The 23,476-nt window shown below is 40.8% G+C and overlaps 1 protein-coding gene across 5 annotated transcripts; it reads right to left on the bottom strand.

Moving 5' to 3' along the window:
• Window positions 1-2,101: 2,101 nt before the first annotated feature.
• FBXO9 (F-box protein 9) lies at window positions 2,102-23,389 on the bottom strand. Of its 5 annotated transcripts, XM_061146921.1 has the most exons (14): window positions 23,169-23,389; window positions 19,878-19,967; window positions 18,511-18,664; window positions 16,226-16,285; window positions 14,689-14,788; window positions 12,526-12,656; window positions 11,271-11,385; window positions 8,515-8,633; window positions 8,228-8,318; window positions 7,463-7,558; window positions 6,913-7,006; window positions 4,450-4,601; window positions 3,359-3,378; window positions 2,102-2,718 (listed from the first exon to the last, which is right to left on the bottom strand). In XM_061146921.1, exons 1-14 carry the CDS (start codon window positions 23,169-23,171, stop codon window positions 2,645-2,647), a joined length of 1,299 nt encoding a protein of 432 aa, XP_061002904.1. In that variant the 5' UTR covers window positions 23,172-23,389; the 3' UTR covers window positions 2,102-2,644. The 5 variants fall into 5 exon arrangements, with proteins under 5 accessions (XP_061002904.1, XP_061002903.1, XP_061002905.1 ...); XM_061146920.1 differs by lacking the exon at window positions 3,359-3,378 and having other exon boundaries at window positions 23,169-23,388; XM_061146922.1 differs by lacking the exons at window positions 3,359-3,378; window positions 18,511-18,664 and having other exon boundaries at window positions 16,226-16,283; window positions 23,169-23,388.
• Between the last annotated feature and the right edge of the window lie 87 nt (window positions 23,390-23,476).

Genomic DNA, 23,476 nt, shown 5'->3' with positions numbered 1-23,476 from the left:
AGACCCCACACACCATGTGGTGCAACCGAAATAAATGTATATTAAAAAAAAACAAAGAATAACAAAGATCTGACATTAAACACTACACACACACACAAAGAAGCCTATACCGCTGAGGAAATTTTCACACTCTCCCCCTCACTCTGCTGCACCCACACACACCCAGATTCTGGTATCAGTCAAATCTTAGATCAGTCTTGCAAGCTTTTGTGACTCTCAATTCCACAATCACATGTCTATCAGAGTCAGAAGCAGAAGGTGCAGCTATGGAAGCCTTGAGGGGATTTAGGGGTGATGCCCAGTCCGCACTGGGCAGACGACTTTGGGAAGTAGGGCTCAGGGGCCTCCCAAGTACGCAATAATTATAAATCAGGCCCTTTGTGTGTGAAATGGGGATAGGCTGGCCACTCTGTGCCCCTTCCCATCTTGCCTACCCCCTAACCTGACCCAAGATGACTCATCCCAGGATCCTTTTTGTATTCATTCCGAATAGAATATTCAGTTTCCTCAAACAGCCAAGACAAACTGCCAGATAAACACTAGCCAAGAAAACTGGGGGTTCTGAGGAGTTATGCATAGCTGGAGTCAGGGCTCTGTCATCAGGATGGGGTTTCATTCTGGACACACCCCTTAAGTCTTAGCTCCTATCACATGAAGCTTTGTAGGCCAATCAGAAGGGTTTGGGATGCCCCTGTTTTCCCATGAATGTGTAAACCAGCTCCCTCCCTCACGGGACTAGGAAAAAAAGCTAACAAAACAATGGGACAAGAGCGCCCCCTAGTGTCAAAAAGTGCATCCATTTATTTGGAAGCTCTAGAGCCCTGTTGGAATGTGTACCATTTTCTAGGGATTATTTCATTTAATCTTCACAGCCCAGGGGTGCCTTGGGATCAGGAATTTAGGAGAAATAGCCCTCTGTTCTCAAAGAACCAAGTTTTATGGAGGGAGGCTGGCATGTTAAAAAAACAACAGTGTGATAACTGCTGGGATAGTGGGAATTTGGGGTATTTTGGGAAAACAAAAAATGGACACTCCCTGGTGGAATCAGGGAATGTGTCACAAAGGCACTGAGCCTGTTAATTAGTTCCAGTCTTGGCTCACCCATTCCTGTGCAGGTTGAGCTTGGCACAGAATTCACTGGCTTGCACTTCCTTGCAATATGACTGCATTCCTCATTTCTCAAACCGCTGCAGAAAGCCAACCTAAATGGAATGCTTTTCCCGAAACACATACTGAATGGATGGTTTTTATCTTTTTTTTTTTCGGTTGTGCCTTGCAGCATGTTCATCTCAGTTTCCTGACCAGGGACTGAACCTGCATTGGAAGCATGAAGTCTCTGAACCACTGAACAGGCAGGGAAGTCTGGTTTTCATGTTTAATATTACATTAGCTTTTTAAAAGGCCATCCCCACACTGAATTGTAGGAACTTATGAAGAATCTTTTAATGTCACTCTGAACTTGGAAAGCAACCGTGGTGGCAGGTGTCAACTTCTGAAAGTACACAGTACTAGACTTGAGCTCTATTTGAGCCAAAACCAAATCTGAACCTGGTAGAACTGTGCCAGACACAAACTCTGAAATGAAATACTCAGCACTGCAGCTAGGGTGCTAACATACAGGTCAGGGCCGGCTCTTTTCCCAGTTTGAGATCTGGAGGAGCTAGGCCTGGGTTTATAGGATCCTTTCCAGCTCTTTCTCTGGTGCCTCAGACAGTAAAGAACCTGTCTGCAATACAGGAGACCTGGGTTCGATCCCTGGGTTGGGAAGATCCCCTGGAGAAGGAAGTGGCTATCCACTCTAATACTCTTGCCTGGAGAATTCCATGGATAGAGCCTGGTGGGCTACAGTCCATGGGATGCAGAGTCTGGACACGGCTGAGCAACTTTCACTTCACTTCCTGCTCTTTCAGAGTCTTGGCCCCGAGGGAGTCCTCCCTTCTCACCTAATGTTACACACCTATAGGGGGCCTAGATGGGGTCCAGTACAGACACTACAGACTGTGGCTGCCTATAAAGACTGAGATGACTCCTTTATCTGTGAGCCTTCGCTGGCTGCCTTAGGACCGTTCATTACTCTGATGTTTGAAAAAGGCTATTCAAATACATTTTCTTGAAAGAAATCTTTTATTTATGATCTTCACTGGTCAAACAGTTTCAAACAGATTCAGAACAGGGGTTCACATTTTGAACTTTTAGTTAAAAGACGCTATGTCATGCGTGAAATAGATGCTGATCCCACGGGGGTGCTCCCCTGATGCGTTTCAATACTGGGCTGATCGGTCAGAAGGCGGCCTACGTGACAGAGCCTGCTCTGAGGTCTGCTTGAAAAAGGGCATGATTTAAAACCTCATGTGGTTTTTCACAACATAAGTGTCCTGAAACTTAAAATAATTTCAACTTAATTTCAAAACAAACACCCCAAGAATCAACTTTCCCTTTAAATAAAAAAAATAATCAATTTAATACTCTTCTTGAAAGAACTCCGACAATGTAAAATAAGTTCCAATTCCATATATATATATCATATATATATATACATTTATAACTTAGGTTGCTCTGTTTCTCTATATACTTTTACTCATGCAACGCGGCAGGGGCGGATGTGAGGGCTACAGCGGCCTCTCCGAGAAGGCGGTGTAGCTCCTCACCCTGGCGAACAGCAGCGGTGTGTACATCTTGTCGATTTCGAATGCTGTGACCGCAGTCTCTCCAGTAGATCTGGAAAGAGAGCACACAGTCACTCATCACAAGGAGATTTCAGCTCATTTAAAATTCTTGTCTACATTTAGTGGGGGGGGGGGGGGGGGTTAATTTTAGGCATTAGCCTTTTTTTTTCATTTTTAGTTCATTTCAGTCAATTCTAAATAAAATAGGTGCATTGTGGAAAATTCAAAAAATATTAGAAAAGCGTAAAGAAAAATCAGTCATTTCCACTCACGCAGGGCCTCAACTTTGATACTGAACTTCACTGCTGAGGTCCTACTCCGCTGGTCATCTCGCTGCTTTATACATCATGACATAAAGCACTGCCTCACATCATTAAATATTCTTCAGAAGCCATTTTTGTGGCTGCATAATATTTCACTGTCTGCTTTTACCACATTTACTTAATTCCCCCTTTGCTGGAGGATTTAGTTTTCAGTGTTAGGCAATTATAAATGATTTTGATATTTTTCATTATGCCCTTTGAAAAGATTCCCAAGGAACAATTTCTAAGTCAAAGGCTCTAAACATTTTATGGCTCTTGTTAAAACGTATTTTAGAAAGAATTATAATCCCAGAAGAGGATTTAATGATTTAATATTTGCATGATCAACAGCATAATTTTAGGTTGAGGAGGAAGCAGGTGATATATTACCACAGCCTTTTATTTTTCTCCTAAAAAAAAAAAGAAAAGAAATGAACAAAAACAGAAAATTCCAGTGACTTCATAAATATCATTTGCTTGGCTCTACTTCTGGGTTTGGTTTCTTTGGAAACAAACAAACAAAAAAAGAATTCTACTTCACAATTTATTCAGAGAAGCAGAAAGAAGACAGGAGGACCAGTAGATAAGGAAGAGAAGCAAGAAAAAATGGTCTTTCTATCAAGACCTCCCAGATGAGTGGGAAGATACTCATAAGGTAACATGACTGAGGAAGCTTTCAGCAACCTGGTTGAGGTAATGTTAGAGAGGCTGATGGAAGGCGACCGACTTCCAACCTGCCTCTCAGAACTCTGGACTCAACTGGCATGGAATGACCCTCGGGCACACACCAACATTCCTTCAAACCTCACAACAGCTAACATCAGTAACCACATGAACTGAAATTTCACTTTCCTAGTTCTCACATTTTACTCATTTCAGTACTGTTCCTTTCTCACACACTCTCATCTGTTCATTCACTGTTTCACACTAGTAAATCCTAACTCACAGGATAAAAAGTTTTAAATTAGGAACCATTAATGGCTTTAAACAGGAACCACTAATTTGGCTTTGAAACACTGGTGATCATCTCAGCAGACTTCCTTTCCTAACTACACCTTACTTTAAAATCTGTGTATAATCCCTGGGGATAAACCAAATGGAAATAAGGTAGAAAAGGATGAGACTGAAACATGGGAGAAGAAAGAAGTTCTGGTGTTTCACAACTGCCTTGGAAAGTCAATGACTGAAGTCACACTCGTGCAACTTAGTGACCAGGGCCCGCCAGACTCACGGGGGCTGCTGTCAGGGGAGGTGCCCGCCTACGTGTCCACGGACCCTTGTGGGCAGCTCCGGACACTCCACCTGGCCCACTTTTAGTTTTCTTCAGGTTGGCTGTTTCTTTGGTTTGCCGAAGATTATACTGTGGTTTTCCTTTGTGACTGAACATTAACTCTCAGGAATCAAACCCTACTTGAGTCCTCAGCTGGGCAGGAAGGGCACGGGGAGTCTGTACCCTTGGGGTTTTTATGGCATTCACCTACTTGTAAGTAATGTGACAAGAGTGGTGTATCCAGATGAGTTTGTTGAAGCTCTGGTGGCCACTGGAACACAGCTGTAGCCCCACGTGAAAGTTCTGATCGGCTTCTTGCACAGGGGCACGGCGAAAATACCGGTATTTATGGTCAAGTGCTTTCTGTAAGAGGGGAGGTGCGTGAGCAACAGTGGGGCCTCACTTCACGGAAAGAGACACGGATGGAGCCGCATCTACACGGAAATACCTGAGCAACGTGCTAAGTCACACAGTTATCTGCACACAGGATAGACAGCTACACTGGTTATCAACTGCCAGCATGTGTCAGTTCGGGTCAGTCGCTCAGTCGTGTCTGGCTCTTTGTGACTCCATGGACTGCAGCATGCCAGGCCTCCCTGTCCATCACCAACTCCCCGGAGCTTGCACAAACTCTTGTCCATCGAGTCAGTGATACCACCCAAACATCTCATCCTCTGTCGTCCCCTTCTCCCCATGCCTTCCATCTTTCCTAGCATCAGGGTCTTTACAAATGAGTCAATTCTTCGTATCAGGTAGTCAAAGTATTGGATGCTTCAGCTTCAGTCCTTCCAATGAATATTCAGGACTGATTTCCTTTAGGATTGACTGGGTGGATCTCCTTGCAGTCCAAGGGACTCTCAGGAGTCCTCTCCAACACCACAGTTCAAAAGCATCAATTCTTCAGTGCTCAGCCTTCTTTATGGTCCAACTCTCACATTCATACGTGGCTACTGGAAAAACCATAGCTTTGACTAGATAGACCTTTGTGTATGAGTGTATGTGTATGAGTGCCTGGAAATACATGACAGCCTCTAAAAGCAGAAGGCTTTTCCCTCCATTACATCATCTCAATCGGGATGACGACTTTAGGTATGACATGTAACTGCATGGTAGCTGTGTGATGGCTGAGGGAATGAGGACCCAGGACGGGCAACCCAGGGTCAGTGTCAGAGATGGGAACTCAAACTCCCGTCTATCTCTAGGCCTAATATTTCCTTCTACTTGAAAACACTGGGGTAGAAAGAGCACAGAGTATGACTTATCTTTTGCAATAACAGAAAACTAGTCTACAGAGAAACAGATGTGACAAGGTTCACTGGAACCACACTTCTGTGAATGTTGCTAAAACATAAGAATGTCGACACTACATACGCTTTCACTGTGTCATAGTCTGGAGTGAAACTGGTCATAAGCATGGGAGTGCCTAAACTCTCTTATTAGGTAACATTTTAACAGTGGGGGCCTCTCAACTCCCCAGCTCTGATCTCAGGAAACTCAAGGCCATGATCACCATGATAGTAAAAATCTCTGCCCTTCAGATTGTAGCCCCTGATTCCAGGAGCCAGAGGGAGCTGGAGAAGCCACAGCGAAGAGCCACAGGACTCACGGATGAAGGACTAACTATTCCCATTGGAAGGACTGATGCTGAAGCTGAAACTCCAATATGCTGGCCACCTGATTCGAAGAGTTGACTCAATGGAAAAGACTCTGATGCTGGGAAAGATTGAGGGCAGCAGGAGAAAGGGACTACAGAGGATGAGATGGTTGGATGGCATCACCAACTCAGTAGACATGAGTCTGAGCAAACTCCAGGAGATAGTGAAGGACAGGGATGCTTATAGTCCATAGGGTAGCAAAGAGTTGGACTGAGCAACTGAACAACAACAAATATTCCCATATGTGGTTGCTGGGGGTGGGGAGTGGGACTTAACACAAGAGAAACTTCGTTCAAAAACTATATTAATTATAAGAACAACAGAGAAATATTTATTCCAACTACCTCACAACTTCTTGGGTACACACTGTGGTTTTTAACCAGAGTTTAAAAAATGCACATGGAGAAAAGCTGGAAAAAATCAGTCCCTTAATCTGATAAGAGAGTTTAAAATACTCTGGAACGTCATGATTCTGCCATTGTATTTGCTTGGCATTTTTTTTCCTTTTGCAAGAACAGGAAGAAGGAAATTATCTCACTTTAGCTTATTTCCAGTAGAAACTGAAATTCTAAAAATATCTCTGTGAAAGAATTATCCATATGAGACAATTTAGAAAGAAAATCTCCTATGATTCAAAATGAGAAAAGCCAAAAACACAGTCATATATAATTGTACTAGTTATTTCACAGGAAATCCTGGCTTTACATTTTCATGTGTTTAAAAAGCCTGGACCAGAAAAGGAAACCTGGAGAACAAATAAGTTGATCCGATAAAAAATAACCACATTTTAAAAACCTTCCAGTTCTCTTCAGAGATACGCTGTTAGGTCAACACCCATTTTGTGTAACAGTATAAATTATGAAAGAGTACGTTTCATCCTTTCTAATCGAGAATGCTTGAATAATCAAATACAACATTGTAAATCAACTATACTTTAAGAAAAAACTTTTAATAAAACTCTTGAATGAGCAGGGTACAGAAATTAAAAGAAAACTGTCAATTCCACCTGGCATACTTACCTCTTCTTTTTTCTTAGTTATCACAGCAAATACTTTGGTCTGATTGTCTGTATCTTGTGACAAGCGATAATGACCCAGTAGAATTGCATCAGTTCTAAAAGTAAAAACAAAAAACACTTTAAATCTATTTATCCGTTATGTATATTTAAGTAACTGAGAAAGTAATGGGTTAGAAGTGTTCACTCAATTAGCCTTAGGGCAATCAGGTACAATGTGAGTAAATCTAGTTTCCAAGGCCGCAGACTTACTGAAGGATGTATTCAGGGAGAGGCCCAGGGACTGGTATTTTTTGTTGCTGTTGTTGATGGGCGGGGGGGGGCTACACTGTGCGGTCTGTGGGATCCTAGTTCCTGACCAGGGATCGAACCTGGCCCTCAGCAGTGAAAACACCAAGTTCCCAACCACAGGACTGCCAGGTAAGTCCCAGGATCAGTTATTTTTCACAAGTGCCCCAGATGATTGCTTCTTTCATCATCCAGTATTAAGTTACATAATCTGCAAGCTACCACCTAAAATGTGAACTGGATAGAAAACTACAGAAAGACACTACCTGGTATTCCTGGTTCTTAAGCGCGGAACAATGGACTGGGGCTCCTCGGGGGTGGTGAGCATCATCACATGGCCATCCGGGAAGAACCTTATGTACCTGCGGGACAAGGCAGACACCAAAACACCACACGCGAAAATGAAATGTGTCCCTATTTACTGGTCCCAAGACCTACTTATGCATTGCCGTGAAACCAAAAGGGAGATACCACAGGCCAAAGAACTGGCAAAACATCACTGACACGAACGTGACACGTGAGGCCAGAAGCAGAGAAACAGAGCATTTTATTACCTTCCTTAGAGGGAGCCATGGAACTTTTAGTGTCACTCACTGAATAGAAATAAATTGGATTAAACATTGCTCTGTTAAAGTTCTGTGTGTTTCTCCCTACAGCGCTATCTAATGCCACACAAGAGTGAGGCCCAATGCTGTCTACTCCACGGTAGTCAGCACAGCCGACTTGTTCCTCGGTGACATGGATATCTGGGGAGGATGAGCCTGAATAGCAGCCCAAGCACTCTGATAAGACAGAAGACAAGGAGGAGCTCCAAAATACAAAGTAATTCTCGATCTAGAGGCCAAGGGGAATTCCCTGATCTATCTTAACCTGTGGGCTCTTTGACTGCAGCTCCTGTTATAAACTGGATAAAAACACTGAGGACCATTTTGTCTATAAATGCAAAAGCCACGCAAAACCAGTGTCTGATAACTAACGCACTAACACTTGGAGAGAGAAAATTTTCACTCACTGAGTTACTACAGTTGTACCTGTAATATTCCACTTGGTGCCAGGCTCTATAGAAACCATCAAGAGACTGCTCCCCTTGACGAATATAGGTGGTTTTACTGATATACACGCCTACAGAAAGAAACAGATTTTTAAAAAAGAACTTAAATAAAACCTTTTACCATCATGTAACACGTTTCCAGCTTTATTTTTATTGTGGTTTCCTCTAAATATGCTGATAGTACTCAGGTCTGGTATAGAAAATGAAGACATGTATTTATCAAAATCAGCACAACAGATCTCTGTTGCTCTAAAGAGTTCAACTTACCATCAAATCGAACACGGGGCCTTTCCAAAAACATCTCTCTCCAGGATGTGTATGGAACCAGTTTAATACAGCTTCTGCCCCAAACTTTCAAGCAGGCCAAACGCCATATTTCAGGGTCTCTAGGGAATAAATGCACAACATCAATGTATTTACCAGGTAAGCCCCTATCTGCACTCAGACAAGAGAAACATTCCTGCCAACAGGCATCTTCTATTCAGCAACACTGGCTGCGCTCCGGCCAGGCACCATGCTGGGCACTGGGACAGACTGATGGACAGGGCACAGGCCCCGCTTGTTTACAGGGAAAGCAAACGAAAAACAAGAAAATGAGAGAGAAGTTTTAGGCAGTGTGCTCAGTGTGAGAAGCAAGCAAGCTAGGTGAAGGACAAGGACAAGGGGGGTGGGAAACAGACTCTCTCTTCTGGGCAGGTGTCTACAGGGACAAGGAAGGGCATCCTGGCAGACGCCACAGCAGGAGAGGCCCCAGGGCTGGAGTGCGGCCAGCATGCTCAGTAGGGGGCGAGAAGGATGGTGTGGCTGCAGCAAAGTGACGGGTGAAGTGCAGACTGCATCCGTGGAGAGGTGGTTAGGGACAGGGGAGGGGGAGGTTTGACGGAGGCAGCGGCTGTCTGAGCGAAGAGGAGGCCACTAGATGGTTTTAAGTATAACTGATCCTTTTAAAAGAGGACTCTGGTTGGTCCATGGAGAATGAGCTCGAGTGTAAGAGTGTAAGTCCAGAGACTACACCGGATGCCAATGCCATAATCTAGAGCAGGCCTAATGGTGGCTGAGCCAAAATGGTACTTAGAGAAACAGTGAAACGCTCAGACTGGAGATAGATTTTTTTTTTTTTTTTTTGGAGATAGATTTTGAAGATGGCACCAACCCTAACTGTAACAAGACTTTGTTACGGGATTACTGCAAAAGGCAAAGCAACTGACTTGATTCTAACACAACACAAAATAATTTTAAATTCATCTGTAACTTGAAATAAGACATAGGAACTATTTATTCGGAAGCCAGACTGAAAAAAGAGACATCCCACAAACACACACTGCAATGTATTTTTTTTTTAAATGAATACTTTTGCAACCAAGTTTTATCCTACCCCTGAAGATCTGTTTTAATTCCCTTCTCATGCATAATTAAAAGAAAAATTAATGGAGTAACTAGAGAGCTTGAGAGGTACTTGTTAAATAGAAATGCACACAGAACTATCAAAAAACAAAGCCTTCAAGCAATTCAAATGTTTTACCCAAAAGACAGGACTTCAACTGAAATTAGGTTACTTTAAAACAATGCATCTGAATTTTAAGAACCAAAATTATAAAAAGTTCTAGGGATTTCTCAGTGATCCAGTGGCTAAGACTCTGAGCTCTCAATGTAGGGGGCCCAGGTTCGATTCCTGGTCAGGGGACTAGATCCCACATGCCACAACTAAAAGTTCGAGTGCCACAACTAAAGTTCCTGAGTGCCTCAACTAACACCTGGCATGGCCAAATAAATAAAATAAATAAATACCTAAAAAATGTTCTAGATGCTAAGGATAAAATATATATTTTTATATAAGCCCTCATAAAAGATTACCTGTCTTAAATATTATACTAAACTACAATTATTCTTCACATGCAAGATTTTAAAAGTATAGCATAACTTTTCCCCAGTTTTATTGAAAAATGTTTGACATACATCACTGTAAAAATTTAAGGTATACAGCATGATGGTTTGATTAACATCTATTGTGAAATAAACCACCATAGGTTTAGTGAACATCCATTAACTCATAGAGCAACAATGAAAAGAAAAGGTCTCCTGTGATTACAACTCTTAGGGCCCACTCTCTTAACAACCTTCTATCATAGAGTGATGGTTATCATAGCCATCAGGTTCTACATCACATCCCTAGTAATTACCTTCAAACTGGAAGCTTGTACCTTTTAACCATCTTCCTCTAATCCCTATTCCCTCACCTCTGGTAGCCACAAATCCATTCTCTTTTTCTATGTAGATTACTATACATAAGATCATATAGTATTTGTCTTTCTCTGTCTGACTTAATTTCACTTAACATAAAGCCTTAGAAGTCCATCCATGTGTTCACAAATGGGAGGATTTACTCATTTTTAAGGCTCAATAATATTCCACTGCTTATATATGTAGATCTTCTCTATCCATTCATCCATCCGTGGACACTTAGGTTGTTTCCAAGTCTTGGTTACTATAAATAATGTTTCTATGAACAAGAGGTGCAGATGCTTTTTAGAATCAGTGTTTTCATTTCCTTTTTGTATATACTCAGAAGTGGAACTGCTGGCTCATATAGCAAATCTATTTTTTCTTTTTTGAGGACTTCCATACTGTTTCCCATAGTAGCTATACCAACTTACAATCCCACCAACATCCACATTTATCTCTTGTCTTTTGAACGATGGCCATTCAAACAGGCGTGAACTAATATCTCACTATGGTTGTGACTTGCATTTCCCTAATGACTAATGATGTTGAGCAACTTCTTGTATACCTGTTGACCATGGAATATCTTTTTTGAAAAAAACATCTAAGGTCTTTTGCCTATTTTTTAATTAGGTTACTTGGGGATTTTTGCAACTGAGTTGTATGAGTTCTTTATATGTTTTGGGTAGCAATCCCCATCAGATATCTGGTTTGAGAATATTTTTCCCCAGTTCACTGGTTGCTTTCTCATGTTTTTCACCACAGTCAGAGTTGCTTAAAAAAAAAAAAAAAAAAGGAAATACCTGGCACAGATATAGAATCCTCTGCACACCTGTGACAACTGCTCCAATGATCTGAGGTCCAGGTCACTAGACACCACCCAACGGAAGACGTACATCAGGACCTCCATCGGCAGGGCTGCAAAGGAAACCATCCTCAGTGACTCTCCTCCTCTCCTTCCTGTCCATCACCTGACTCAGTGCAGACATCTTTATTCCAAAAATTTTATAAACCACCCTTCAGATCGTCTCAGAACTGAGACGTGTACTTAACTACCCGAAAGAAATAATGGCTCCTAACATCAAGACACAAATATCTTTGTCTTTTCAGTATAGAACATCTCTGAAGCTACTTTTCCCTCTCCCGTGGAAGGTCATCTCATTGTCAAGATATATAAAAATACTAGAAAAAATAATCTAGTATGTATACATATGTATGATCTGCACTGCATTTGCTAACATTAAAAAATTATTTTCATCTCCTTGAAAATTTTCAATTGGTCTCCTTTGAAAAGTTCCCATAGCTAATTAAACAACACTAAACACATGGAAAGAAAGAGAAAACATTCATTTTTAAACACTCAGCCTGTTTCAGGACAACTGTCTAACTTGGCTGAAGTGCCTGAAGATACCAGCATTTCTCCAGTTTTCTTTTTTTTTTTTTTTTTAATTATTATTATTATTTTTTTTTTTTTTCCAGTGGGTTTTGTCATACATTGATATGAATCAGCCATGGATTTACATGTATTCCCAATCCCGATCCCCCCTCCCACCTCCCTCTCCACCCAATTCCTCTGGGTCTTCCCAGTGCACCAGGCCGGAGCACTTGTCTCGTGCATCCCACCTGGGCTGGTGATCTGTTTCACCATAGATAGTATACATGCTGTTCTTTTGAAATATCCCACCCTCACATTCTCCCACAAAGTTCAAAAGTCTGTTCTGTATTTCTGTGTCTCTTTTTCTGTTCTGCATATAGGGTTATCGTTATCACCTTTCTATCCAGTTTTCTTAGAGCTGCCCCACCAACTAAAGGTATTCACCCTCTGAGACCATCACTGTAAAGAGAATGGCATCCTTGACCAACTACACTACAAATTCCACCCTACTTCAGACCTTGAGAAGCTTATTTGTCTACACAAATTAATTATAATTAGACCCCCCCCTCCCGCCACTACACTTGGCACTAAAGCAACTGTATGACAGTTATCTGACTTTATAAGTTTGGAAACTTAAATCTAAGGAAAAGTATTTCTGAGTTACAAGGAGCATGAAGTCACACCTGATATATGAGTCTGACTGCTCTCGAGTTCAGGCTGACACAGTTTGAGCACAGACTCCTGAAACGTGAGCTGCTGCTGGAAGTAGGACAGGAGGTCTGCCATCTTGCTGTCATCATCAGTATCTTCAATGCTGAGAAAAGAAGGGAGGTGAATAAACCCAGTGCCCCAGTCTACACAACACAGCTTAGAAACTGATTTTTCAAAGTACTTTCAAATTTGCTTTAGAAAAAGTCATCTAAAAGCAAACTTCTTACTACTCGTTTTCAAAAACATGGTAAAAGTTTACCCTGCCCTGCAAAGGGGTACCATACCAACTTTTTGAAGAGAAGAGCTTTAGCAATTTTAATTCCCACAGAGGAAGAACTAAGAATTTTTGGATATAGGTGTTGAGATTTAATTAGTTTTATGATAAGGTAGCGATTTCATGAATTAGTAAAAAAAGAGAATTTCAAATGATTTTTTTTAAGTTATATGTAAATATAGCCTTTTAAGTGACCATAATCCATTCTAATTTAACAATAAAAAAATATACAGATGTCATCTGAGGTACTTACTTACCAAGAAGGCTTTCTAATATATGTGCCTTATAGCCCTTCCTTTAGAGGAAAATATGTAATTTTAAAAAGCAGGGTCCATGAGTAATCTATCAGCATAAACAGATGGGTAGTTAAGAGTTCTAGAAAATATCTAGCTTTCCATTTTTGCTGAGGGTAACATTAAAAATGATCACACTTACAAAAAGGATGGATGAGGATGAAGTTAGAAAACCAGGAAGGGCTTATTAAAAGACAACACAATGGACATGTGGCTGAAGCTGGAGGGACTGCAGGGCTCTGCTACCAACTCTTTAGAGGAGGCGGAAAACCAGCAGAGGCTTTTAGGGCCTATTAGTTCTGATAAGAAATTAAACAACTATTGTTTTGAAAGAATTTTCAGAATATCTGGGTCTGTATGACAGGATGGGAGAGAAAGAAATGCTGCTTTAATGTTTTAATACTACCTTTCTTAACAGCACCTGGCATCTATTTATAAAACTGGCTAAGACCTGGGTCTAAACGACTCTCCCTAAATTTAAAGAAGGTTTAGAAAAACGTCAAACAAGTCTTTTTGAGTATGAACTACCTCATGTTGTTAAATCTAATTTGGTGAACAATTATTATTAGCACCAAAGTTCAAACAGGCAACAAATGCTGACTTCAATGGGATATTTTTAATATGGCTTAGTCAAAGCTTAAGTGTTAATACTATAATCAGTTAAAAAAGGCAGTCAGCATAAGTTATCAATAAAGGTAACTTCTTAACTGTTTCATAACAGAGGTAACTGTCTAATACTGACTAACATAATATCTTATTACCAAAATTCTACTTTTCTAGGTTTCTTTTACGAGCAACTTCAAAGTATTGGCTTAAAATTATGTTAATTTATTCCTTTCAGTAATCACTGCTTTTATTACAAAAAAGAAAAAACTCTTTCATCGCCTTATTTTTGTTATATCTGCTTAAAATGTGCATTTCTATATTTTAATCTTAAAATTTCCCTAATTAAAAAATTTCTACAAAAAAAAAAAAATTTCTACAACTTTATAAACAAGTCTTCATACTAAAGCACCTATATCTGGCCCTTGTGCTTTTAAAGAGATGTTAGTCTTAACAATATTCTATCTACAAACCAACTCTGACTAGAGTCTAGCATTTTCCTAATAAAAAACCTTTTTAAAAATGTATGGTTTCAAACAGATACAAAAGGAGAAAAGACTAGTGTAATAAAACCTCATGTACCCAATTTCAACCATTATTAACCTTTTTCAGCTTTGGCCTGATTACATTTTAATCATTTTGACTTTATAGATTTCAGAAAGTTGAAACATGTCCATTAATTTACTCTTTTCAGTAATCACTGCTTTTATTAAAAGAAAAAAAAAAAACCTCTTTCATTACCTTATTTTTGTTATATCTGTTTAAAATGTGCATTTCTATACTTTAATCTTAAAATTTCCCTAATTAAAAAAATGTACACAACTTTATAAACAAGTCTTCATACTAAAGACTGTGAAACTTAACAGAATTAGCACTGTCTTCTTATCATGTTAAGAGTCAACAGGGCAAAGACGCTTAACTTTAACAAATTCTATATATTACTGTCTATCAGATTATATACGCACTAGCTGTTTCCAACGCCATCACCATCTGGAGACCGGGTATAAGTAATCTTGAACTCTATATCAGGTACAAGTTGCATAGCCCTACGATAAAACTTGATGGCTAAAAGAAGAAATAAAGCTAAATTAGCTATGACCACACATTTTCGTCATTTCCTTTGATTACGCTAACCGTGGTTTAATTTGGTAACTTTCTTTACAAACAGCCAAATTCCCCTTTTCTACATGCAACATGAGCAGTGAACAAACTCATTTTCAAACCCTACTAGTTCAGAAATAGTCTTTTTCTGAAGCACTCAGGTTACAGAAACTTAAGATGTTGCATTTTACCCTTATCTTTTAGCCCATCTTTTTTCTCAGCCTCTCATATATTGTCAGAAGTGATCTTACATGTAATAGTCTTTCTCTGGGCTTTGAAAATGACACTGCTGTAGCCCCAGCAAAAACAACTTTAAGCAAATTTCTTTCTGGTGTGCAGAGCTTAGGAAAATCAAATGCTTCCTCCTGAGTAGAATAAGGTTTTTTGTTTTTTTTTTTTGAATTTATCCTTCAACTCAATCTTCCTTTACTCCAGCTGCCTGTTATTTAGTTAAATAACCTATAAAAGTTCTTTTTAAATAAATCTCCTGGCCAGGTGGTTTAGAACAAGACCAGTGAGAGATCATATAACTTGGGGCTGAAGAAGGTGATTAATTCTTTTCCCTCAAACCAAGCCCATTCAGTTCATCCACTCTGCCGTGTTCTGCCACTTGGGGTGAGTTACTGTACACTACATGGAGACAGGACTCTCGTAGACTAATAAAGACTGAGGAGGGATGTCATCATTTGGGCCCTTTTCCTATGTCAGTAAAAACACCACTAGAAGAAACTTGCAAATAAATGCAACAACTCTGAAAATGTTATCTGGGGGGCATTTCCCAACAACTCAAGCACTAGCATTTTTCCATGCCCCAATTAATAGCTTTCTATCACGAAATGAAAGCCTTATTATAAACCTAATCTGGTAAACAGCCTCATCTCTTGGTTTACTTACATTATTTCTACAGACCCAACAAAACAGACAATAAATGCTGAAGGGTATTCCTTCTCATAAAATGTAAATTAAAATTGAGAAAACATGTACATGTTCCTCAACCTGTCCTTTATACTCTCCTCCTCTGAAGAAACACTTACCTATAAAAGGGGCATATCCTATTTTCAGTGACTAACAATATTTTTAAGACTTTAATAATGAAGAATTAATGTTAAACTCTAAATTAGAAAAGGTTATTTTATTCATTCTACCCATATGACAATGTTTCTTAGCACTATTTTTTGGAAAGAGATGGGTTATATAAAAATACAATTTTTATTTTTCATTCCTTAAAAAAAACAATCTCAAATATACAGAGACTGATGTTCTCATATATTCCAGTTTTTTAAAAACTGGTCAGCAACGAAGAGCAAATATATTCCAGTTTTTTAGAAAAAACTGGTTAGTAATGAAGAGATGTTATTCAGAAACATAATGACAAGATGACCTGGGATCTGAGTTTTTTACCTTCATAAAGAGCTCCATTTTGTTCTTCTTCTACTGCTTTTAGGAAGAGTTCTCGAGCCTATAAAAACAAACAATGAAAAACAATATTTGAAAATCTGTATTAAAAATAAGTTTGGGTGGTATAACGATGGCCTTTTCAACAAACATGCTACAGCAGTTACACATCTACTGGCAAACAGTGAACTTCAACCTCAACTTCACAGCTTACAGAAAAAAGTAACTCAAAAATGGATCAAGGACTCCAAAGTAAAACTCTAAAAACTTTTAGAAAGAAAAAGAAAAAAAAAAAACAAACCTGGGAGACTTGGGTGAGGAATTCTTGTACTTGACACCAAAGCCACAATCCATAAAAGGAAAAGTTGATAAACTGAACCTCATCAAAATTAAAAACTTTTGCTCTGTGAAGCTCTCTCTTAAGAAAATGAAAAGATGAGCTACAAAGTGAAAAAACTTACAAGCCACATAATCAACAAAGGACTTGTATTTGGCATGCATAAAGAACTCTTAAAATCCAGCAGTAAAAATATGAGCAAATCTGATCAGAAAAGACAAACATTTTTCACAGAGGGGCCTATAAAGATGGGAAACAGCACATGAAAAGTTTTGTAACATCATTAGCCATTAGGGAGACACAACGACCTATCAGAAAGGCTAATATTAAAAAGTAATGACAACACCAAGGGTGATGGGGATGCGGAGACACTGAGTCACTTATACACTGCAGGAGGGAACGCAAAATGGTGCAGAAGCCCCGGAAAAGAGTGCAGTTTCTTTTCACCAGATAGGCACTTACCACACAACTCAGCAACTGCACTTACTTAGGCCAGAGAGATGAAAGCTTATGTTCATGCAAAAGCCTGAACATGAACATTTATAGTGGCTCCAGTAAGAGCAGCCCCAAACTGGAAACCACGGGTCCCTCAGCAGGTGAGTGGTCCCACAAAGTGGGGTATGTACACCCCATGCAACACGACTGAGCAGTAAAAAGGGGACAAACCGCTGACACACACAACAGCTGGGATGATCTCAAAGGAATTACACATTTCTTGAGTATCAAAAGAATATTATAGAAACAGAGGCCAGAGTAGAGGTTGCCAGTGGTTAGGAACGGCTGTGGAGGAGGTGGGGAAGAGAGCGTGTAACTAAGGAGGTAGCAAAAGGGGGCCTTGCGGTGACAAAACAGTTCCGTGTCTTGATTTTGGTGGTAGCTACATAAAGCTACATGTGTGATAAAGCTGCCGAGAACTATTTATATACACTCCCACAGTCGAGTGCCTGGAAATCTGAATAAGCTCTGTGGATTGTGCCAAGGTTCTATCTACTTCCAATAAGTCTAGCTGAGGAAGGCAACATCGTCAAGGGAGGATGGGAGGTGTGCACAAGACTCTCCTGGGTCATGAACCTGTGAGTATGTCCAAACTAAACTGAAATAAAACAAATATGGATGTCTTTTGTTGTCACCGTAATGTCGATTATTTAACGGCAAATTTTTGTAAATGAAAACTTGGGTCTAACGGTGTGAAGATGACAGCCCCTGTGTAGTAACAGGATATAGTCACACACACCCCCCCCCCCCCCCCATCCCTGGGCTCAGCATTCTCAGGCTCAACCCATCTGCAGATCAGAAATGTTTGAAAAGAATTCCGGAAAGTTTTGAAAAGACCTGAATTTGCTGTGCACTAGCAACTATTTATGTAGTGCTGACATTGTACTTGTAACTATTTACAGAGCATTTACATTGCACTGGGTATTATAAGTAAGCTAGAAAGGATTTAACATACACTGGAGGATGTACACGCTTACACACAAACACTACACTGTATCATACTAGGAAGGTGAGCAACCACGGACACAGAGGGACCGACCGAAGTAGTGAAATCTGAATCGGTGGGCTGGGTGTGCTGTGTGTGATCAAGTATTAGAAAGAGGTGAACCACTAGAAAGCATCTGAAATCTTCCAGGATAAGGAAGTGATCACTGCATCACTAAATTTATTCAACTCAAAATATAACCAAATACTATATTAAGGTCTTTGGGAAGTTGTTAACATTTGAACAAATTTTTCCTCTTTTGGGCTTCTATTAATAAATTCAAAGGAATCTATCTTTTAGAGACCAAATGAATCTCAGGAGTATATGCATTACTAAAGAGTCCCAGCAAGACTGTGTACCTGTAACAAAGAAGGAGTAACATATCATCCAAAGACCTACAAGAAGTCCTGAGGGATGGAGACACTGGCACACTTGTCCACATCTTTCCATGTACAACGCCCATAACACTTAACTTTTCTTCTTTCGCCAGCTCCTGCTTTCCTCTGGTGTCCGCTGCTCTCTGAAAAGAGCCTCGCGCTGCTCTGCATGGTCGAGATTCTAAATTGCCTGAGCCCCCACCTGGGGCAAGTTCAAACATCCACTGAGCTCGGAACCTCTGGAGTTGTGCCTGGGAGGGGGAGAAGGATGCCTTAGGACCTGCCGAGGAAGAGGAGCTCAACTCTGGAACAATCTGTCAACAGTCCAACACCAATGTCCACACACATACATGTTCTTGGATGAGAAAACACGGTCTTGAAATTACTAAATTACTACCACTAAATACTTGTTATCTTCCAAGATAATTTTTGCTTAAGACTTTGAGGAAACAGTGAAAGTTTGCTAAAATAAGATTTTCTATACAGGAGAAATCTAATGGTACGAGGAAATCAAATTTTAACTGGAATTGAAAATATAAGCCATCACTTAGGGTCTAAACTTAGATGTTTTCAAGCTTTCTACTTGGAAAACATCATCTCAAAATTCTGTGATAAGGCTCAACTCTGCAATAACCTTTTTTTTTAAGAAATTATTTTTTTCTAAATATGTGTCACTAAAAAAATTTTTTAATATAGAATAAGTGAAGCCTTCTGGTGTGGTGGGCTCTGGTGTGCTGCCTAGACACCCACCTCCACATCTGGAATTGCTGGCAGTGCTACCAAAAAACAGCCCTCAGCTGTCTGCCCTGTGGTTAAGGTCTCAGCAAGACCACACCTTCTTCCCAGGTGGGCCCCACCCAATGACTAATCAATAAAAGTGATCAATGACTGATAAAATTCTTCTTGTGGCTTATTATCTCTTCAAATGTTTAATTAATAAATGTTTAATATATTAATTATGTATTAATTATATATATTATATATTATAATTATATATTATTTTTTTCCATTAGTTGTCCATTTTTATCTATCTTATGTTCTTACTAATTTTATAAGGATATTATATCTACATGAGAGATATCAACCCTCTCTCTCTACATGGTAAATAGTTTTTCCAGCTAATTATTTCTCTTGATTTAGAAGATCTTTTGTTATACACAGGTCTCAAACTTTTAGACAGTCAAATCTGTCAATTTTTTTCTTTAAGGTGATGGGTGTTAACTCATGCTTATACCTTGAACACTTTAAATCCATATACTGAATGACACAGTAGCCACTGATACTTTTTACAGGAAAAGAAATCCATAACATAGTTATAATTGAAGCATTTCAAAAACCAGTATGAAAGTACAAGTTACAGTCAATGCAAATAAGGACCTAAGAATCTTCGTAATTATGACCAACTCCTGCTTATGTATGGAAACCGACAGAGTAAGAATTAAAAGCACAAATGAAGAAACATACCTGCAAATCCGTCTCAGCAGGGCTTTCGTTTTCATCATCATCATCTCCTTCCCTGACAGCTTCGGAATGACAGTCTTCCTCAGCTTCTGCCTAAGGAGAAGGGAAACAAACAAAGCTGAAGAATATGCAGACACCTGGTTTCCCTGGGTAACCTACACTGCCTACTGACCAGTGAAACACATAGTTGTCTCTCTCTTGATAAATCCTTCACAGATGAAGTAAATGATTCCAGTTGGAAAAACCTGGTACTTTAACTTTTTAATACTGTAGAATAAACTATTTCACTGGTCTCCAGCTTAAAATGTTGGTAGGTGGTTAAAAAGAACACTTTGTTTCAGATCTGTTTCAGAAAGTAACAGTTAATGGCAGCACAGAGTTCAACAAACAGCTTTTGTTTCCTGGGTCATTTAAAAGAGGATATATAGCCCTCCAATATTTTGATCATCTGAGGCAAAGAGTCAACTCATTGGAAAAGATGGATGCTGGGAAAGATTGAGGGCAGAAGGAGAAGAGAGCATTAGAGGATGAGACGGCTGGATGGCATCACTGACTCAATGGACATGAACTTGGCAAACTCCAGATGATGAAGGACAGGGAGGCCTGGCGTGCTGCAGTCCATGGGGTCTCCAAGAGTCAGACACCACTGGGTGACTGAACATATAGCCCATATATGATTTTCCTTTCTTTATATAAACGAGAATGTTATTGATGTGTGAATGACTTTGTTAATATCTTAAATGTACTAGAAAAACTCATTAAAATCAAAGACATGTTAACAGTGAAGGTTTTTGTAAAGAAGTCCCTTCCTTTTTTAAAAAATAAATCCAGGTTTTTTATATACTGGATTGACTTGAAGTGGAATAAAGGGCTGGAATTACTGTGCATGGCTTAGGACTTAATAGAGGCCCCAGGTCAGTATCCTTCCACTTTATCCTTTTAGTCTCCATAAACGTCTGCTAAATAAAACTGAATCCTACCTTCCACTGAAAATGAAATGCTGCCCAGGTGCAGTCTGTTACCTAACACACCTCTTGGCAAATAAGACTTGCTCAACACTTTAAGTGTTCAATCCTATAAAGAAATGCTGCAATCAGGGAAGTGATCTAGAAGGTTAGTTAGAAATAAAAAGAATACCATCTATTTAATGTTACTCATTCCAAACACAGTAAATTTTACAGTTGACCGTTTGGGTTCTAATTTGCTCCCGGGACTAAGATGTTTGTATTAGCACCTATCTTTGAGCACAGCAATCAGATACACTTGCACTACTTCACAGCACAACACAAACAAGCCTGGCTTCCCATCTTATCTCTTGCAAGCAGACTTACGACAGAGGGGCCTGTAAGAGGCGAACTAGCTAGTATATGCTAAAGTGCTTGGCACTCTGGGAAGGCTGAGTCGGTGAAGAAATAAACAAGAAAGGCCAGAGACTCAGATGAACTTGCAGAAAACTGGAAAATATATGTATTGTCAAATACATTTTTTTAGTCTCTTTTTAAGCTGAGAACTTTTTCTACTAAGAACATCACTAATGCAAATTACACAATAGAAGAGTTTGAATTTATAGATCTAACAAGTGTATTTCTCTCCCATATAAGGGTCTGCTCTATTACTGTAAACTTTAAGGACAGCTAGTGGAAGGGGACGTTAGTCCCTGGTGTATCTCAGTAACTCAGCCTCCACCTCTAACCCAACAGTCCTCCCAAACTGACCTCAAGAGCTCCCCCTGCTCTCTCTCGCGCTGCCCCCCACCCAATTTTTGCACATGCTATTTCTCTCAGCATTTGGAATGCCAGTGTCCTCTTCCTCCCTCTTGGACACTGCTGCTCATCCTTCAAGACTCAGCTCAGGGACTATCTCAGTAGGAAACATTTTCTGATCCCTTTACTTGCCTCTTTTGTTTTCCCATACACTTGTGATGGTATCACAGCACTGAACACTTTTGTTGGGATTTCATCTCTTTCACTAGAATTAGTGCATTGGCAACAAGATCTGGGGTCTGGCACTATGCCAGGCTGATAAGTGCTCAAAAAATTGGCTGAATTAACAAATAAAATGCCATGAAAATATATAATGCATAGCTCAAGGATGAGGTAAGGAGACAGGAAACGAATAATACAGCATCTTTCTTCTTCCCCGAGTTGTAACAGAGCTCTAATCCACTGTGACTTTGATTTTGACAGTAGATGACAAAAACAAATCAAATTTGGGGTTTTACTGCATTTTTCAACTCAAATACCACTTGAAATAAGCAGGTCTTCGGCTGTCATGCAGAGATTTTCAGTTTGTTTTACATAATTGAGTTTGACCTAACACCACTTTTCACCAGAGTAGTTCATGTGTTCATCATTTTACTGTTTCACAGATGGGATTAATACCCAAAGCTAAGTGCTTAATCCTGGCCAGACAACTCTCTCTAAAAGTTTAGAAGCAGAGTTAATTACTGTTTTTATACTCTCCAAATTGATTTCATAAACTCATTCAACCATTCATACATTCCTAAACACTTGGGTGTCTACTATAAACTAATGAGTTTGGTATCATTTCACTCTTGAAGATTCAACTTGGCCAGAGTTAAGTTTCTCGCATCGACAATTTATTGGAAGCCAAAGCAAAGTAGCAGGGGGCAGAGACTACCCGTGCCAGCACGCAAGAGCTCCATGGAACCTGCGTTGTCAACTTCTGGAGCTTTTCAGTCTCTCCACTTGGACCACTCGGGCTTTCATGGCCGTGAAATGCGACAGAATCCCTCAAACCGCCGGCCAAAACCCTGTCCTAGGCACCGCCGCGTCCTGGGGCAGGTGCGTCCTAAACTCAAGACGCCCTAAAAGGCCAGAACGGCGGCTCGCTGGGCAGGTTTTGTTTTTGGGTTTCTTGCGGGGAGAGACGGCGATCAACAAGTGCCTTCACTTGCCAAAGCTCCCTCCCGATTTCAGATAGTGCGACGGCTCACCTCAATCTACGCTCGCTGCTTTTAATAAAGGCAAGAGATTGGTTCAATGTCCCCATCAGGCCGAAGAGAGGCATTTTTCTCGGCCGTCCAGCAATCCCTCTCTGCTAACCTGGAGCCCCCAGCTTGGGGGGTGGGGTGGAGGGGAAGGGTGCGGGGGTGCTCCTCAGGAAGTAACTCTGGGGATCTGGCAAGGCTGCCACCATCCTCTCCCTCAGGCCAGGACCCCAGGATGGTGGTAGCCTTGCAGACCCCACCCCTCGCAGGTTCCTCCTCCCCACTCCCCTCCGCAGGCCCGGGTCCTCCCGTCCGCCGCCCGCCCGAGCCCCTCGGCGCTTTACCATGCTGGCTGGCCGGCCGGCCGCGGCCGAGGGGCTCTCGGCGCCCCCTCGGCACCGCCCCCGCGAGGAGGTGCGCTGCGAGTCCGGTGTCTACTCCTGCCGTCTGCTGCAGCGGGGCTTAGCAGAGTTCTCGGTCGGAGAAGCGCACCAGGCAGCGGCAGTAACTGCGGGCCCGGCGTACGGCAGCCATCTTCGCGGGGCAGAGGGCCAGATCGCGGCGCGCTGGGGCGGCGGCCGGGGACTCGCGGAGCGCAGGGACGCCGAGGGCCCGCCGAGGCCAAGGACTCTGCGCGAACGGGAGCGCCGGC

Source organism: Dama dama, chromosome 7, assembly GCF_033118175.1.
Source record: "Dama dama isolate Ldn47 chromosome 7, ASM3311817v1, whole genome shotgun sequence".
NCBI lineage: Eukaryota > Metazoa > Chordata > Mammalia > Artiodactyla > Cervidae > Dama > Dama dama.
This window is presented reverse-complemented; position numbering and strand designations above follow the sequence as displayed.